The following is a 21,060-nucleotide window of genomic DNA, read 5'->3' on the forward strand; positions in this document are numbered from 1 at the left end:
AGGAATACTTAGATTCCATATATCATGAAATTGAACTCGACGCTACTCTTTCTCAACTCAAGTTCTAAAGTCTTAAAACAATTTTAGAAAAAAATTGTAAAGGACTTCTCATAATAAAAGTTCATGCCAAATTATGGACGTGAATGACTCACATTAATGTTTTCAATAATCATAACTAGAACTCAATACTCGAGACGCAAAATCTCAAAACTCAAGAACTTTAATGGTAATACTCGTTTAAAAAATGCTCGATTCAGAGGGTTCATGTGGAATTATGGGCATGGATTACTCAACCCGATGACTCAAAGATACTTCTCATCTCAAGACTACTCAACTTATAGGGTTCATGCGGAATTATGGGCATGAACTACTCAACTCAAAGACTTCATGGATAACAAATCTGACAGACCATACTCTACATTATAGAATTGATAGAATCGACAAAATTCCATTCTGAGACTTGAAACTCCAAAAGACAACGAAAACCTTTTTTCTTTAAAACAACATTAGCCTTTTAAACTCAAATTTTACCAACTTCTCAACTTTAAACTCAAAGTTTGAAACCAAATTACATAACCCAAACACAAAATACGCGGGGTCGATAACGAGAGGGCAAAACGGTAAATTCAAGAAATATTCAAAAAAAAAGACCGACCAGGTCATTACCAAAGTTGAGGGGTATATCAAATCATATTCCCTTTATTTTTGAAATACATTCTTTTCCTAATAGCCATTTTTATTGGAACATGTATATCCTATATCGATTCAAAAAAGATTAAGAAATGCAAATATTCTCTATTTTATTAGAATTGTTTTTTGTGGTTATCGAAATGAAATTAGCAATGCGGTTATTGATCTATATTATTAGCTAAAATGTAAATGTTGTTATTCTATTTTAATATGTAAAAGAGATTAAAAAGAACAAAATGTTATTTTCTACTAATGTATTAATTGAAGAAATTTTAAAGGAAAATAAACAAGAATAAAATTCTATAAAAGTAATAGTTTTATTAGAAATAATAAAGACCAACTTACATAAATAACTACATTTATAGGGTTAAGGAATACCAATAGCTATAATTATGTTATTTGCAATAAATGACTACAATTTATATCATGTTTTTGTTGTATCTTTGTATTGTTTTTTGTATTTTTTTTATTTATTCATTAATACATCTTTAAGTACAACAAACTAAATAAGGAATTGACTCTAAAAATAACTCACTATCATTACATTAAATCATACGATGAGCAACTTCCCATAATTAACTTAATAACTAAAAACATACTTATTTAAAGACATATCAGATCATATTCTTTATCATGTCAATAAAAATTGTGATATATCATACTCAATTTTCTTGTTGTCTCCATATTTCTTATTCTGGCATCGTAAAGGCATTAATAATTTTTTTTCCATTAATTCAAGTAATTGTTGTGAGTAAACTGTTGAATTTGTGAATGAAGGTTAAGTATTTCGATTTTGAATAGGTGAACTACATAACAATAGATACACTAGTTGTTAAATAAAAAATGAATACATCAATATAGAATAGAATTACTTCATTGTTGTTAAACACAAAAATGAATACGTTGGATACAACTATACTTGTATTCTCTAATCAACTTTTTACCTTCGATTTAGTACTTATATATACGTAGATATAATTGTATTCGTAATCAACTTTTTAACTTGTGCTTATATAACAATACAAGTATCTATGTATATAAATATGGATACATTATACAAACGTGCAAAAAAAGATACAATTTGTGGGTATCAAACAGTATAAGTATGAATATACTAGACAAACGAGCAAAAAAATACAACTTTTGGGTATCAAACTGTATAAGTACGAGATAAATATGCGACTAAAAGATACCTGACGGATACAAAAATACAAAAATCGTTATTACAGTGATGTAAAGTGTCTTGAATTTGAATGAATTTGGGGGGAAACAGAAAATATGTAATGTATGAATATTGATGAATTTTTTTTTTGATGATGGTAAACATGAAAAAAAATCACAAATGTGCCTTCCATAATTTATTAGGCATTCAATTATAATTACTTTTCTATTTAATATTTATTTGTTACATTATATATATATAAAATATTTATTTGTATAAAATTAACTTTACTATTTTAAGTCTAATTATATCCATATAACATTTAAAAAAACATAGCTATTTTTCTTAAATATATATAGATGTTTGTCATATTATGAAGTTATTCCAATAAAATATGGTCAAAAAGAAAAGAAATAGTACATTTATTATGAAAATGACATTATTAGATTAAATTATTGACAATAAAAACATCTTTAGACCAAAGTATTAACTTATGACTAACTGATTTTATTAATTCTATCTCTTTTATAGTCGTACTTCATTAAATGCAGAAAGTGTTAGAGATTGGATCACAATAAATTATAGGAAAATTGTCAAATTCAACTCATCATCAGTTACTTTATATTTATGTTATTTAGCTAAAATAAAATTACAGGTAATTGTAACAATAGTGTTATTTAATACTTTGTATTGAAGATTTTGCTATAAAAAGGTGTTCCATTTCCACCTTTTACACAAAACTCTTCAAAATCATCTATTCCCAGATCTTTGTAAGTAGTATTAGAATGAGTAGTAGGCAACGCAAAAAGTTTTTTTCCGAGGAAATTATAATTAAAATACTGAATGGTCTGCCTTTGAAATCGCTAGCAAGGTGTTCAAGCGTATCAAAGAACTGGCGAAAGTACATTGCTGAAATTTACCGTTCTCGTCTCCAATGGCCCAAACCCTACCTATTTGGCTTCTTTTGTGAAGAGAAACGTTTGCGAAGCCGTTTCTTTTTCTCATCCAAGGAATCACCACTGTTAATTGGTAATAGTTTGGATGAGTCTGTCGATTTTATCGGTGAAAGAGTTTACATTGTTGCCTCTTCTAATGGTTTTCTCCTGTGCAATAAGCTTAGAAGTAGACAAAGGGTTTATTATGTCTATAATCCTGCCACAAGGCAGCGTTTTGATCTCCCAAGAACTCAAATCTCTATGAAGGATCCAATTGTTGGATGTATAGTAAAGGAGACCGATGAGTCTGTCTCATTTACTATAGTTCGTTATGAAGTAACTTCTCCAGTAAGTAGGATTAAGTTCCGGTTTCAGTATAGTTTAACAATTGAAAGTTACTCTTCAGAGACTAAAGAGTGGACTGCTAATTCGTTAATTGAGGATGTACCTTTTCCATTGTACCCTTCTAGGGATGAGATTTCGTCATCCTCGGCCGGTGTATTAGATGGAGTATTCTTTTGGCTAGATAATTATGGACAATGGATGACTGTTTATGATAGTGTAAACAAGGATTTTCGGGCTTTGGAATTGCCTGAACGGAGGACGGTGATCTATCCTGGTTATTGTTGCCTTGGATTATCAGGCGGGAAAATCTGTTTAGCATCGACTGGTTGGACAACCATCACTTGTTGGCAACTCAACAATTTTCCAAGTCGAGATGCAGTATGGGTTAGGAAGTATGCTGTAAATGTTGCATCTGTAGTTGAGAAATGTGAACAAGATTTTGGACTCGGGGGAGGTAGTTCTCTTGATAGGGAGCTTCGGAACATGATTTTTCATCCAGCACTTTCGCACATGTTGTATTTGCAAATAAGAAGCATGGTTATTTCATATGATTTGGAAATAAATACTGCTGAATTTGTTTATGATTTTGGAGAAGCTTGGCGGAAGACAATACACTACAAATTGTTTTCCTATGAGTGGCCTCAATGGCCGCGTCTCCAGTAGGCTATCGACAGGTATTACATATTTGTTGTACAAAACAAATAGTTTTCCAATTTAAATGCCTCTTTCTCTTCCAATATAACTGAATTATTTTATTTTTCTGTGTTTCAGTGTTTGAAGGAGACGTTCTTCGTTGACGATCGAATCCATTGATTGGTGCTGCTGTTATCTTTGGAATATTTTAAATTTCTGGCTTGGTGCTTTTAGTTTTAATAGATTTCTGCTTAAGTTGTTGTGCTTGTGGACAAGTAATTCAATAGATTTTACTTAGAGTAATTTGATCAGGCATGGTATTTAATAAGCTAGCCAGTAATTCAATACATTTTGCTTCTGCTAGAGGAATGTACTGATGTCTTTTTTATATTTATAGACTTTTGAATTCTCTATATATTTTCTTTTCTCGTACATAGATTTTGTTTATGCCTGGAAAAGTCCAAAAACATCTCTAATGTTCCCTGAAAATCTCTGAGAATTAGAAAATTGGAACGTAATTCCCCAACCCAAATGAAGTTAGATTATGCAATCACTATAATAAAAGTTTTCATTACCCTAAGGATTTACGCGGGGATATAATATAGTAAAATCCCCATGTAATTTGATTACATGCGAATTTTCTCGCAAAATTAAATTCGATGGAAAAGCCTTCGTAGATAACTCTTACCAGCAAATTTATACAAGCTCGAGGTAATTTACCTGGGGAATTTGTAGAATCCTCAGGTGTTTTACTTGCGGATTTATCCGCACTAACCATAAAAAAAGTCTTGCAATTTTTTTAACAAAATTAAGTATAAAAACAAAATTTCTTGCTGATTTTCGTAAAAATATTTCCCAAGGGAGATCCCCAAGTAAATTCATAGGAGTTTGGAGGTGAAATTTTTTGAAACAGAAGGAAAATAATTTCTTGCGAATATACATGAAAGTATTGCTCAAGATATTATCCTATCAAAAGAAACCCAAAAGAACCAACCAAAAACACAATTTACCTTATATCACTTTCATTCAACAAAAACCGATTTCATAATTCCTATGAAAAGAAACTCGCAAGATCAATACTTTATGATTCTTAAATAGGCAAAAACACAATACAACTCAAAATTCCATTTTGAAATTTGAAACTCCAAAGAGAAAAAGGACAAATATAACCTTGAAGAATCGTAAATGACATACAAATATCATTCGTCATACTTTTCGTTCATTATTACCCCTGCATTCCAAAAAGCAGTGCACATTTACCTCTCACTATAACGGAAAACTTATTTGGTACACGTGACACAATCCTACAGAGGAACCTGGTTTGACCAATTAATTAAACCCATATTTTAAATTCCACTTAACCCACCCGTATAACCCATCCATAAACCTAAAAAATCCCCAATTCCTCACACCTAAACTCACACAAACAAACCAAATAACCAAAAAATTTCTCATTTCTCCTTTATCTCGACATACCAAGTTCATCATCAATTCATCATTATTTTCGTTGATTCTTCGTGTTCCGGTCGATCCTTCGTAAATGTTCTTCTTTTTTTAGTTAGTTATTTATCGATTATGCGACAATCAGAGAGATCAAGAAAAATTTTAGGCGACCAACTATTTCAATTCAGCTAAACCTAAACCCAAAATGTATAATTTTTTCTACAATTGATAACCTTAACCATACAACACATGATCAGTGGTAAACGAGAATGAACTTGTTTTGGCTATGAAAACAACCAAAAAAATGCATATTAACAAAAAAAGTGAATATTTGATTTCGTTGAAAAATAAAGAGAATTAGGGGAAAATTAGGGGAAGGGATTAAGGGGAAGAGTGAGAGCTGACCATTGTGCGTGAAAAGAGGTTTGAATTGATGTCGAAGATGGCTACGTGCAAATTGCAATGTGTAGATGATATTGGAAGAAAGATTAATGAAGAGAAAGGGATTTAAGACATATTACAATAAGCATTAACATGAATCACATAAACCAGGTTGTACATCTGGAAGTAAATCAAACTCAATGTTAAGATAGATTTTACAACTACAAGTCATGTATATTTGAGAGAAAAGGATTTTTCTGAAGGGTTTTTAGATAGGTTATTTTTGTGGGTACTGGATTTATTGGGTGGGTTAAATGGGTAATGGACGGGTATTTGAATTTCGGGTTAATTATTTGGTCAAATCGGGTTGAGCCGTAGGATTCCCACCAATACCAAATAAGTCTTCCGTTATAGTAAGGGGTAAACGTGCACTTTTTTTGGACGACAGGGGCACTAATGAAGAAAAAGTATGATGATGGGTATCTGTATATCATTTATGATAATTCGAGGGAATAATTGTCATTTTTTCCCAACTTTAAAAGACAAGACATCAGAAACCTTTTTATTTAACAACATTAGCCTTTTAAAATAAAATCTTACCAAATACTCAACATTGAGCTCAAAGTTTGAAACACCCTTTTTAAAACTCAAACAGAAAATACTCGGGGTTGATAACGGGAGGGGAAAACGGTAAATTCACGAAACATTCCAAAAATGGCCAACCAGATCATTACAAAACTTGAGGGGTATATCAGACTCTTTTCTTTATTTTTAAATATATTTTTTCTTAATAACAATTTGTATTGGACACATGTTTATTCTATATCATTCGAAAAGATTAAGAAGTACAAACATTTTTTGTTTTATTAAAAATAATTTGTTGTTATCGAGATGAAATTAGTAATGGGGTTACGCATCTACATTAATACCTAAAATGTACATGTTGGTATTCTATTTTAATTGATAAATGAGATTAAAAAGTAAAAATTGTTATTTTCTACTTATATATTAGTTAAAGTTATTTTAAAAGAAAATAACTAAGAATAAGATTCTTTCAAAGTAATATATTTATTTTAAAAATAAATATGTTCAAAAAGAAAAGAAATAATACATTTAGTACGAAAAGAGAATTTTGACACATAAAATAACAATAGGGACATTTTTTTAAACCAAACTATGGTAGGGGCATTATTAGACCAAATTATTGACGGCATGGACATCTTTAGAGCAAAGTATTTAATTATGATATTTATGTTAAATTTCACATACTTCAAAGGTTTTTATTTGACCCTTTATAACTAATATTAGAGAATTGTAGGGACTAACTGATTTTATAAAATATTTCTCATATGTAGTCATAATTTATTAAATGCAGAAATGTTAGTGATTGGATCACATTAAATCATTGATACACAAATTGTCATATTTAAGTAATTATCAGTTACTTTGTAGTTTAGTCACTTTATTGAATGCAGAAATGCTAGAGATTAGATCTAATTTTTCATTTATAAGAAAATTGTGATATTCAAGTAATTTTCATTTACTAGCGTTGCTATTTAAAGGTGTTTCATTTCCACCTTTTACACAAAACTCTTAACAATCATCTATCCTTAGATCCTTGATTGACTATTTTTGTTTTTTGTATAGAAGTTGCAAGTAGTATTAGAATGAGTAGTAGGCAACGCAAATTGTTTCTCACATACTACTCAATACATGCAGGCGAAAAGGTTTTCTTCCATAATGATTGTAAGAGTTAAAAAGTTTTCGCAACTGTCGTTTTTCACGATCAGAGCCTACACCTCTAACGTGGACGAAGCTCGAGAATCATTGCTGGTCCCCAAGAGAACCCTCATCTTCTCTGACTACAAGTAGAAAATTAATTCAAGCATACAAAGCTTAAAACGAAATCACTTATTGAGACTCAAATACAAATCTTTAACTCAAATGAATAACTATGAATAAAAATAATATATCCAACTCGCCATAAAATAAGTAATTTAAGTCTTTAAAATATTTAACAAAATAAATGATATAGACTTCTCAACTGTATTGACTATCTATGAAGCCTCTACTTAAATGACAAAGATGAAAGTCAGGGCAAGACCCACAAAATCCTGAATAAACTAAAAAGTAAATGATATTCTGTAGAAGCAAGGAGATACACCATAGCGAACTCGAACTCCATATGGTTACAATAAAGCTCCTGTTGATGACCGTGTATATCTTTATCTGCATCATGAAACGATGAAGGCCAAATGACTCAATACGTGGAATGTACGAACATCTAAGGGGATTATAAAACATAAATATAACATTGAACTCGACGAAAAGGTGTCATACTTGTATCCTCTCAACTCACTCTCTAAGCTCAACTCAAAAATAAGATACACAACTCAAAGATAAGATATTCAGAGGTATACNAAACGACTAAACAGGTCGTTACACCAACTCGCCATAAAATAAGTAATTTAAGTCTTTAAAATATTTAACAAAATAAATGATATAGACTTCTCAACTGTATTGACTATCTATGAAGCCTCTACTTAAATGACAAAGATGAAAGTCAGGGCAAGACCCACAAAATCCTGAATAAAATAAAAAGTAAATGATATTCTGTAGAAGCAAGGAGATACACCATAGCGAACTCGAACTCCATATGTTTACAATAAAGCTCCTGTTGATGACCATGTATATCTTTAGCTGCATCATGAAACGATGCAGGCCAAATGACTCAATACGTGGAATGTACAAACATCTAAGGGGATTATAAAACATAAATATAACATTGAACTCGACGAAAAGGTGTCATACTTGTATCCTCTAAACTCACTCTCTAAGCTCAACTCAAAAATAAGATACTCAACTCAAAGATAAGATATTCATAGGTATACTCAAGGATACTCAAAACTACTCAACTTACTCAACTCATAATCAGTCAAGGATAAGATACTCAACTTAGTAATTGTAAGGTTCTTAACTCAGTGAAATGGGGCTCAACTCAAGAATAAGGTACTCGACTCAATGAAATACAGTTCAACTGAAGATACTCAACTATGGATACTCCACTTATGATAGAGCAACAATAAAAGATGCATTATATGGAGAACTCTTATATATATATAATATAAATCTGTGGGAGTTTTTCTAACCAACAACTATCACTATAAGCTATGTGTTGATACAATGCAACTTCTCCGGGGGGGACCTACCTGGAGCTTAGGGGGTTCACCCGAACCCCCTCATCAAAATTACAATGTATATATAAGGTAGACTTAAGAATTTTAGTGTATAGATAGTAAAATGAACCCCCTCAACAACCAAAAGAAGAGCGTGAGTCGCTGGAAAAGGGGGTTCATTTCTAAACTGCACATTTCGAGTTTGGTTCTAGGTGTGTGCAAGAAGATTCAACATTTTTTTTCTTTTAAAAGGCTGAGATGGGCTGAGCTTTCTTCTTAGAATGCCCAATAAAAAGGCCTCATTATTTTTGGATTCAATCTAAAACTATATTATTTTCTTTTATTTCTATTTTTCTTTTTATGTTATATATTTTTCTCATTTTTCTTTATTTAAATTTATCAGCCACATTTTTCATATTTTTATCTTTAATTCTTCTTATTTATATTGCTTATTTTGTTTCTACATAACTTTCTTCTCATTTACTAACTTAAAGAAACAGTCTGAAAAAATGATGAATTGTTATTAAATTTAATATTGAATTAGAAAACTATTGTATAAAATAAAGTAAATTAAGATTAATTGAATGGAAAACTTGAAAAGTTGTGAATATTATTTTAATAAAATCTATTTAATTGATTTTTTTCTTAATTCCATTGTATCTCTTTCTTACTATTATCAAGTCAATTATAAAGAGATTAAAACTAAACTAAATTTATTTTATTGGTTCAAAATTTATTTTTTTAACAAATGAATAACCTAGTAAATTGAATTAAAATGAACTAAAAAATCGACGATGTCATTTATTTATCTTCGGATATGCACTATGATATTAGTAACTTGGTCTTTACACCTTTCTAATGAATCTTGATTATTTTAAAGTAACATGCGTATGATTATATGGGCATTAATTCAAAATTTAGAAAAAAAAAATCTAAAAATTAGAATACTGCAAAATAAAAGGAAAGACATTAGAAAATCTAAATGCTCGATGGATCAGGGTAAAAGTAGGAAGAACTTAAACACAACATGACAATATAAGTTAAATTCGTGGGATTAATAGTAAAATTTTCCTCCCATTCCACTTGGTTTTTCATCTTGTAACTTTTACGTGTTTGCTTTTTTATACTTCGAACCCACTCAACAAAAATTCTAGATCCGCCACTGAACCTTTCGCCCACGCTAACAGAACTGTCGTATAACTTGCCGGAGTATAAAACCTCTCAACTATGTGGATCTACTAGTCTATGCTAAAAAGCACTAAGGAATCATTAGTATGACCCTTTCTACCTACGTTGGCTACATGGTTTATGGAGACTTGAGTTATCTAAACTCATCTCTGTATATGTACTCAATACTACTCCTAAAAATATACTTAGTTTATATTTTCAAAAAAATATTTTGAGATTATTACTCAAAAGTCTTTCTCTTAAAAGAGATGTTACTCAAAACTCTATTGGAAATCTCAGTTTCCTCCTCTTTTAAATGTGAAAACATATACTCTTAGGAATACTTAGATTCCATATATCATGAAATTGAACTCGACGCTACTCTTTCTCAACTCAAGTACTAAAGTCTTAAAACAATTTTAGAAAAACATTGTAAAGGACTTCTCATAATAAAAGTTCATGCCAAATTATGGACGTGAAGGACTCACATTAATGTTTTCAATAACCATAACTAGAACTCAATACTCGAGACGCAAAATCTCAAAACTCAAGAACTTTAATGGTAATACTCGTTTAAAAAATGCTCGGTTCAGAGGGTTCATGCGGAATTATGGGCATGGATTACTCAACCCGATGACTCAAAGATACTTCTCATCTCAAGACTACTCAACTTATAGGGTTCATGCGGAATTATGGGCATGAACTACTCTACTCAAAGACTTGATGGATAACAAATCTGACAGACCATACTCTACATTATAGAATTGATGGAATCGACAAAATTCCATTCTGAGACTTGAAACTCCAAAAGACAACGAAAACCTTTTTTCTTTAAAACAACATTAGCCTTTTAAACTCAAATTTTACCAAATTCTCAACTTTAAAATCAAAGTTTGAAACCAATTTTCATAACCCAAACACAAAATACGCGGGGTCGATAACGAGAGGGCAAATAGGTAAATTCAAGAAATATTCAAAAAAAAGACCGACCAGGTCATTACCAAAGTTGAGGGGTATATCAAATCATATTCCCTTTATTTTTGAAATACATTCTTTTCCTAATAGCCATTTTTATGGGAACATGTATATCCTATATCGATTCAAAAAAGATTAAGAAATACAAATATTCTCTATGGTGGAGACCTCGTCTAAATACTCCGCCATAGTTTTCGTGCCTTTGGTAATTGTGTGGAGACGATCACGCAATTGAAAAATATGAGAGTGGAAATTGATGCATAGCGTGTTGCGAGGGCCGTCCACAGGGTTGAAGCAGTTGTGTAGGATCGGACGTGTTTCTGAACCATGGAAGAGATGACCGCAATCAAACATGATCGGATCTGGCCATCCACGGCTTTCCAGGCGGCATGGGCCGGATTGGTTTTTTCTGATTTGTCCGTGGCGGTGATGACTGCCGGCGGCGGTTCTGTGCTTCCATCGACGTATTTGAGAAGGTAATTGGCCTCAAGGGCTGTAAGAACGGTGATTTTCCATGTAAGGTAATTTATGTCTGATAATTTTTCGGGAATCAGGGCATGAGATGCCTGAGAAGGAGTTTAACGCCAGAAGGAAGTGAATCGAGAGGATCCACCTCGGTTGTCATGGCCGCCGCCGCCCAAGAGAAGAGATGGAACGATCGGTGCCCTAAAGAGAGAAAAAAAAAACTAGAGAAAAAAAGATCTAGGTTTTCTGGCTCTGATATCATGAAGGAATATTGATTGTATTGAAGTGTTAACCTAATATGGGAATACATGGGAGATATATATAGGAGATATAGGAAGGAGTACTAATCCTAATAGGACTAGGATTAAGGAGTACTAATCCTAATAGGACTAGGATTAGTACACAGTAAATACTAATATTATTTAATACTATTTATTTAATACTATCTGTTATTACTCTATTTTATTAGAATTGTTTTTAGTGGTTATCGAAATTAAATTAGCAATGCGGTTATTGATCTATATTATTAGCTAAAATGTAAATGTTTTTATTCGATTTTAAATGGTAAAAGAGATTAAAAAGAACAAAATGTTATTTTCTACTAATGTATTAATTAAAGTAATTTTAAAGGAAAATAAACAAGAATAAAATCCTATAAAAGTGATAGTTTTATTAGAAATAACAAAGAGCAACTTATATATATATAACTACATTTATAGGGTTAATGAATACCAATAGCAATAATTATGTTATTTGCAATAAATGACTACAATTTATATCATGTTTTTGTTGTATCTTTGTATTGTTTTTTTTATTTTTTTATTTATACATTAATACATCTTTAAGTACAACAAACTAAATAAGGAATTGACTCTAAAAATAACTCACTAACCTTACATTAAATCATACAATGAGCAAATTCCCATAATTAACTTAATAACTAAAAACGTACTTATTTAAAGACATATCATATCATATTCTTTATCAGGTCAATAAAAATTGTGATATATCATACTCAATTTTCTTGTTGTCTCCATATTTCTTATTCTGGCATCGTAAAGGTATTAATAATTTTTTTTCCATTAATTCAAGTAATTGTTGTAAGTAAATTGTTGAATTTGTGAATGAAGGTTAAGTATTTCGATTTTGAATAGGTGAACTACATGACAATAGATACACTAGTTGTTAAACAAAAAAGGAATACACCAATATAGAGTTCAATTATTACATTGTTGTTAAACACAAAAATGAATACGTTGGATACAACTATACTTGTGTTCCCTAATCAACTTTTCACCTTCGATTTAGTACTTATATATATGTAGATATAATTGTATTCGTAATCAACATTTTAACTTATGCTTATATAACACTACAAGTATCTATGTATATAAGTATGGATACATTATACAAACGTGCAAAAAAAGATATAATTTGTGGGTATCAAACTGTATAAGTATGAATATACTAGACAAACGAGCGAAAAAAAACAATTTTTGGGTATCAAACTGTATAAGTACGAGATAAATATGCAATTAAAAGATACCTGATGGATAAAAAAATACAAAAATCGTTATTGCAGTGATGTAAAGTATCTTGAATTTGAATAAATTTGTGGGGAAAACAGAAAATATGTAATGTATGAATATTGATGATTTTTTTTTGATGATGATAACATGAAAAAAATCACAAATGTGCCTTCCATAATTTATTAGGCATTCAATTATAATTACTTTTCTATTTAATATTTATTTATTACAATATATATATATATATATATATACATATATATATATATATATACACACATATATATATATATACATATATATATATATACATATATATATATATATATATATATATACATATACATATACATATATATATATATAAATATTTATTTGTATAAAATTAACTTTACTATATATAGTCTAATTATATCCATATAACATGAAAAAAAATAAAAAATAGCTATTTTTCTTGAATATATATAGATGTCATATTATGAAGTTATTCCAATAAAATATGGACAAAAAGAAAAGAAATAGTACATTTATTATGAAAATGGCATTATTAGATTAAATTGTTGACAATAAGAACATCTTTAGACCAAATTATTAACTTATGACTAACTGATTTTATTAATTATATCTCATTTATAGTCATACTTCATTAAATGCTGAAAGTGTTAGAGATTTAAATTATAGGAAAATTGTCAAATCCAACTAATCATCAGTTACTTTATATTTATGTTATTTAGCTAAAATAAAATTATAGATAGTTGTAACAATAGTGTTATTTAATACTTTGTATTGATGATTTTGCTATAAAAAGGTGTTTCATTTCAACCTTTTACACAAAACTCTTCAAAATCATCTATTCCCAGATCTTTGTAAGTAGTATTAGAATGAGTAGTAGGCAACGCAAAAAGTTTTTTTCTGAGGAAATCATAATCAAAATACTGAATGGTCTTCCTTTGAAATCGCTAGCAAGGTGTTCAAGTGTATCAAAGAACTGGCGAAAGTACATTGCTGAAATTTACCGTTCTCGTCTCCAATGGCCCAAACCCTACCTATTTGGCTTCTTTTGTGTAGAGAAACGTTTGCAAAGCCGTTTCTTTTTCTCATCCAAGGAATCACCACTGTTAATTGGTAATAGTTTGGATGAGTCTGTCGATTTTATCGGTGAAAGAGTTTACATTGTTGCCTCTTCTAATGGTTTTCTCCTCTGCAATAAGCTTAGAAGTAGACAAAGGGTTTATTATGTCTATAATCCTGCCACAAGGCAGCATTTTGATATCCCAAGAACTCAAATATCTATGAAGGATCCATATGTTGGATTTATAGTAAAGGAGACCGATGAGTCTGTCTCATTTACTATAGTTCGTTATGAAGTAACTTCTCCAGTAAGTAGGATTAAGTTCCGGTTCCAGTATAGTTTAACAATTGAAAGTTACTCTTCAGAGACTAAAGAGTGGACTGCTAATTCGTTAATTGAGGATGTACCTTTTCCATTGTACCCTTCTAGGGATGAGATTTCGTCATCCTCGGCCGATGTATTAGATGGAGTATTCTTTTGGCTAGATAATTATGGACAATGGATGACTGTTTATGATAGTGTAAACAAGGATTTTCGGGCTTTGGAATTGCCTGAACGGAGGACGGTGATCTATCCTGGTTATTGTTGCCTTGGATTATCAGGCGGGAAAATTTGTTTAGCATCGACTGGTTGGACAACCATCACTTGTTGGCAACTCAACAATTTTCCAAGTCGAGATGTAGTATGGGTTAGGAAGTATGCTGTAAATGTTGCATCTGTAGTTGAGAAATGTGAACAAGATTTTGGACTCGGAGGAGGTAGTTCTCTTGATAGGGAGCTTCGGAACATGATTTTTCATCCAGCTCTTTCGCACATGTTGTATTTGCAAATAAGAAGCATGGTTATTTCATATGATTTGGAAACAAATACTGCTGAATTTGTTTATGATTTTGGAGAAGCTTGGCGGAAGACAATACACTACAAATTGTTTTCCTATGAGTGGCCTCAATGGCCGCGTCTCCAGTAGGCTATCGACAGGTATTACATATTTGTTGTACAAAACAAATAGTTTTCCAATTTAAATGCCTCTTTCTCTTCCAATATAACTGAATTATTTTATTTTTCTGTGTTTCAGTGTTTGAAGGAGACGTTCTTCGTTGACGATCGAATCCATTGATTGGTGCTGCTGTTATCTTTGGAATATTTTAAATTTCTGGCTTGGTGCTTTTAGTTTTAATAGATTTCTGCTTAAGTTGTTGTGCTTGTGGACAAGTAATTCAATAGATTTTACTTAGAGTAATTTGATCAGGCATGGTATTTAATAAGCTAGCCAGTAATTCAATACATTTTGCTTCTGCTTGGGGATGTACTGATGTCTTTTTTATATTTATAGACTTTTGAATTCTCTATATATTTTCTTTTCTCGTACATAGATTTTGTTTATGCCTGGAAAAGTCCAAAAACATCTCTAATGTCCCCTGAAAATCTCTGAGAATTAGAAAATTGGAACGTAATTCTCCAACCCAAATGAAGTTAGATTATGCAATCACTATAATAAAAGTTCTCATTACCCTAAGGATTTACGCGGGGATATAATATAGTAAAATCCCCATGTAATTTGATTACATGCGAATTTTCTCGCAAAATTAAATTCGATAGAAAATCCTTCATAGATAACTCTTACCTGCAAATTTATACAAGCTTGAGGTAATTTACCTGGGGAATTTGTAAAATCCTCAGGTGTTTTACTTGGGGATTTATCAGCACTAACCATAAAAAAAGTCTTGCAATTTTTTTACCAAAATTTCGTATAAAAACAAAATTTCTTGCTGATTTCGTAAAAATATTTCCCAAGGGAGATCCCCAAGTAAATTCATAGGAGTTTGGAGGTGAAATTTTTTGAAACAGAAGGAAAATAATTTCTTGCGAATATACATGAAAGTATTGCTCAAGATATTATCCTATCAAAAGAAACCCACAAGAACCAACCAAAAACACAATTCACCTTATATCACTTTCATTCAACAAAAACCGATTTCATAATTCCTATGAAAAGAAACTCGCAAGATCAATACTTTATGATTCTTAAATAGGAAAAAACACATAACAACTCAAAATTCCATTCTAACATTTAATTTGAAACTCCAAAGGAAAAAATAACAAATATAACCCTGAACTATCGTAAATGGTGTACAAATACTATTCGTCATACTTTTCGTTCATTAGTACCCCTGCATTCCAAAAAGCAATGCACATTTAGCTCTCACTATAACAGAAGACTTATTTGATACACGTGGTGCGATCCTATGAAGGGACATGATTTGACCAATTAATTAAACTCAAATTTTAAAAACCCCACTTAACCCACCCGTATAACCCATCCAAAAACCTAAAAAAAAAACCCAATTCCTCACACATAAGCTCACACAAAAAAAAATAACCAAAAAAAATTCCAAATTGTCCTTCATCTCGATAGACCAAGTTCATCATCGATTCATCATTTTTTTTCGTTGATATTTCTTCGTTCAGATCTATTCTTCGTCAATTCTCTTCTTTTCTTAGTCAATCCAAAATTGTTTCTACGACAATTAGAAAGATCACGAAAAAACACTAGATCAACTATTTCAATTCAGCTAAACCTAAAACCCAAAATGCATAATTTTTTCTACAAGTAATAACCTTAACCATACAACACAAGATCATCGATAAACGAGAATGAACTTGTTTGGGCACGAAAACAACCAAAAAAATGAATTTTTTTTCGTTAAAAAATAAAAAGAATTAGGGGAAAATTAGGGGAAAGGATTAAGGGGAAGACTGAGAGCTGACCATTGTGCGTGAAAAGAGGTGTGAATTGATGTTGAAAATGGTTACGTGCAAATTGCAATGTATAGAAAAATTAATGAAGAGAAAGGGATTTAAGGCATATTGCGATAAGAATTAACATGAATCACATAAACCCGATTGTACATCTGGAAGTAAATCAAACTCAATATTAAAGATAGATTCTACAACTACAAGCCATGGGTATTTGAGAGAAGGGGATTTTTCATTAGGATTTTAGATAGATTATTTGTGTGGGTAATGGATGTATTGGGTGGGTCAAAATGGGTAATGGGCGGGTATTTGAATTTTGGGTTAATTATTTGGTCAAATTGGAATGAGCCGTAGGATTTCCACTTGTACCAAATAAGTCTTCCATTATAGTGAGGGGTAAATGTGCACTTTTTTTTGGACGACAGGGGCACTAATGAACGAAAATTATGACGGAGGATATCTTTATATCATTTACGATAGTTTGGAGGAATATTTGTCCTTTTTCCCAACTCCAAAGACAAGACACCAGAAACTATTTTTTAACAACATTAGTCTTTTAAAATAATATCTTACCAAAATCTCAACTTTAAACTCAAAGTTGAAATTAACTTTTCAAAACTCAAACACAAAGTAATCGGAGTCAATAACGGGAGGGGAAAATGGTAATTTCATGAAATATTTCAAAAATGGCCGACCAAATCATTAAAAAAGTTGAGCGGTATATCACACCCTTTTCCCTTTATTTATTAGATACATTTTTCCTAATAACAATTTTTATTGGTTCATGTTTATCCTATATCAATTCGGAAAAGATTAAGAAGTACAAATATTTTCTGATTTATTAAAATTTTTTGTTGTTATCGAGATGAAATTGGTAATGGGGCTACTGATTTATATTAATACCTAAAATATACATGTTGTTATTCTATTTAATTGATAAATGAGAATAAAAAGTAAAAACTGTTATTTTGTAGTTATCTATTAGTTAAAGTGATTTTAAAAGAAAATTAACAAGAATAAGATTCTTTAAAAGTAAAAAGAAAAGAAATAATACATTTATTATGAAAGAGGAATTTTGACACATAAAATAACAATAGGGACATTTTTTAATGGAACTACGGTAGGGATATTCGTAGACCAAATTATTGACCGTACAGATATCATTAGACCACGGTATTAAATTATGCATTTATGTTAAATTTCGCTTACTTGAAAGGTTTTTATTTGACCTTTTATATAATGAGAATTGTAGGGACTAACTGATTTTATTAAATATTTCTCATATATAGTCATACTTTATTAAATGCAGAAATATTAGAGATTGGATCACGTCAAAAATTGATACGAAAATTGTCAAATTTAAGTAATTATCAAGTACTTTTTAGTTTTTGTTGTTTAGTTACATTGTTAAATGTTGAAATGCTACAGACTAGATCTAATTTATTCATTTATAGAAAATTATGATATTCAAGTAATTTTCATTTACTAGGTTTATATTTAAAGGTGTTTCATTTCCACCTTTTACTAAAAAATCATCACAAGCATGTATCCTTGGATCCTTGATTGACTATTTTCTTTGTTGGAATAGAAGTTCCAATTCGCAAGTAGTACTAGAATGAGTAGTAGGCAACACAAATTGTTTCTCACATACTACTCAATACATGCATATGAAAAGGTTTTCTCACGTAATAATTTTTAGAGTTGAAAAGTTTTCTCAACTATCTTTTGTCACGATCCGAGCCTACATCCTGGACGTGACCGGCACTCGAGAACCATTGCCGGTCCCCAAGAGAACCATCATCCTCTCTAACTTCAAGCAAAAACCTAACTCAGGGATACAAATTTTAAAACAGAATAAAACTCATTGAAACTCAAATACAAATCTTTAACTCAAATGAATAACTATGAATAAAAATAATATATTCAACTCTCCATAAAACAAGCAACAAAAAAGTCTTTAAATATTCAACAAAATAAATTATACAAAATTCTCAACTGTACAGACTATCTATGAAGCCTTTAAAGGACAAAGATGGAAGTCGGAACAAGACCCACGACATCCTGACTAAACTGAAAAGTAAATGAAATCCTCTAGAAGCAAGGAGACTCACCATAGCTAACTTATACTCCATATGGTATCAACGAAGCTCCTGTTGATGACCATGAATACATGTACTTGCATCATGAAACGATGCAGGCCAAATGACTCAGTACGTGGAATGTACGAGCATGTAAGGGGATTCTAAAGCATAAACATAAGCTTGAACTTGATAAAAAGGTAACATACTTACCTCCTCTCGACTCGCTCACTAAGCTCAACTCAAGAATTAGATACTCAACTCAAGTCTCTAAAATTTTGATCATAATCTAAAGGGTAATTGTGCATTTTCCCTCTGTTTGGGGATGAATATTGGTGATGTACTGATGTTTGCCTTGAGATTATATAAACATGTAAAAACTTTATTTCAGAATCAGAAAAGTTACTAAGTTTGGGAAGCATTAAATCAATTATGTTAGGATTGACGAAACATTTTATTATGAATGAGGCATGCCAAGTCATACTTGTATAAGGCATTGTTTGATTGACAAATAGACATTGATAGGACCCATTTGCCATTTGTCCTTCCCAAGGTGACAATGACATTTTTTAAGTCCTTCATTTTTTTTGTTTAAGTCGTATTCAATCTATTTGTGTTTTTATTTTTTAAATTACTTTTTTCTTCTTTAAGGTTACCTTAACCAAATTTGATTTTGTTTTTTTTATCTAATTAGTTTATGTTTTTATCCATTTAGTAATTTTGTGATTTAATTATTATGATCATTATATAAGTTTTTACATTACTTTTCTAATATTATTTTTTCTATCTATGTTTAAATTCATATTACATAGGGAAAATGCACAAGTACCCCCCTAGAGTATGACCGAAATCCAAGAGACACACCTTAACTAAACTAAGGTCCTATTACCCCTTGAACTCTTTTTTTTTTTGTAATTTTGTGCACCTTTTTTACTTACATGACATCCAAATATCTCCCACGCACGTCAATTGTGTGGAGTCACGGAGTGTGTCACGTAAGACAAAGATGCACACAATTACAAAAAAAAATAAGTTCAGGGGGTAATGGGACCTTCGTATAATTAAGGCGTGTCTCTGAAATTTCGGTCATAATCTAGGGGATACTTGTGCATTTTCCCTATTATATAATAATAAATAGTTGTTTGTATTTAATTTTTGGTTTATAAAATCAAGATTGGTCGGTTAGCTCAGGTGATTGAGGGAGTTGGAAGTAATTTCTTGTAAATATATAAATAAAATTCGCAAAGTCCCAAAAAAATCTTTTAAGGAATAAATTAATAAAATTATTATTTTTATTTAAAATTTCTTAAGAAACGTGCAAGAAAAGTAGATAAATAAAATATTTGTTAAGTTTCACCTAGCGTGAATTGTAGGAATAAAAAAATATTGTATAAATTGATGGAAAGAATATAGATTTATATAGGTGTTTATGGATGCTTTTCGTTTTTGAATTTCATGAAAATTCAAAACTTATGTAATTGTTTTACAAGATCATTGCTGCTCTTTCCGTTATATTATCTATTTGAAGAGTATTTGATGAATTTAAGTACTTTTGGAATTATGAAATTGTTGAGAAGAATAATAGAACAAATTAATTTTATACCTTCTTTGTTTTTGATATTAATAGTCTAATTTTTTGTTTTACAAATTTTACAAGAAACCATATAAAAGAATAGTTTACTAATTTACACCTAATTTTTGTAATTTTATAAATTTTATTTACACTTTCAAAAAGAAATAATTGTTATAGTAAATAGAAAAATTGTAATTAGTTATATCTTTGTAAATTAACAAATAATTTTATATAACTATTTTTAGTAATATAAATAATTAATATCAGGATGGAAAATAATATCAAAATGTTAGAAATAGAATGAATCATGCAATTTTTTTTGAATTTCATACGTTCCATGAATAAAATTATTGGAGTATGGAAGTAGAAAATTTGGAACAATAATTGGAAAAGAAACCAAAGAAAAAGAAGTAAAACGTCAAAAAGAAGATAGAGAAAGGAATTTGGGTCATTTTCTGAAACGGGACCCAAACTTTCCATTTCGCACAATATAAGTAAAGCCTTATACAAGTATTGTCAGCCACGTTATATTTGTGCCTGGTACATAATATTTTTTTCCAGGATTGACATAACATGGTGGGAAGTTCTGTTATCGGTTATGATTTAATTTTGAAAAATCCAATATGACTCATGGTATGGTTTTCCTCAAAATCGATTAATCGATTCAAATTTTTTGGGG

At 30.4% G+C, this 21,060-nt stretch overlaps 2 protein-coding genes across 2 annotated transcripts; both read left to right on the plus strand.

Annotated features, from left to right (window-relative positions):
* Nucleotides 1-2,637: 2,637 nt before the first annotated feature.
* Nucleotides 2,638-3,795, plus strand: LOC107006443. Its single transcript, XM_015204997.1, has one exon. It carries the CDS (start codon nt 2,638-2,640, stop codon nt 3,793-3,795), a length of 1,158 nt encoding a protein of 385 aa, XP_015060483.1.
* A 9,987-nt stretch (nt 3,796-13,782) lies between these two features.
* Nucleotides 13,783-14,940, plus strand: LOC107006445. Its single transcript, XM_015204998.1, has one exon. The coding sequence runs from the start codon at nt 13,783-13,785 to the stop codon at nt 14,938-14,940; it is 1,158 nt and encodes a 385-aa protein (XP_015060484.1).
* The last annotated feature ends 6,120 nt before the right edge of the window (nt 14,941-21,060 follow it).

The sequence above is a fragment of the Solanum pennellii genome, chromosome 12, assembly GCF_001406875.1.
Source record: "Solanum pennellii chromosome 12, SPENNV200".
NCBI lineage: Eukaryota > Viridiplantae > Streptophyta > Magnoliopsida > Solanales > Solanaceae > Solanum > Solanum pennellii.

Excerpts from the sequence above, each read along its gene's own strand:
- LOC107006443 (XM_015204997.1), top strand. The coding sequence starts at position 2,638 with ATGAGTAGTAGGCAACGCAAAAAGTTTTTTTCCGAGGAAATTATAATT.
- LOC107006445 (XM_015204998.1), top strand. The coding sequence starts at position 13,783 with ATGAGTAGTAGGCAACGCAAAAAGTTTTTTTCTGAGGAAATCATAATC.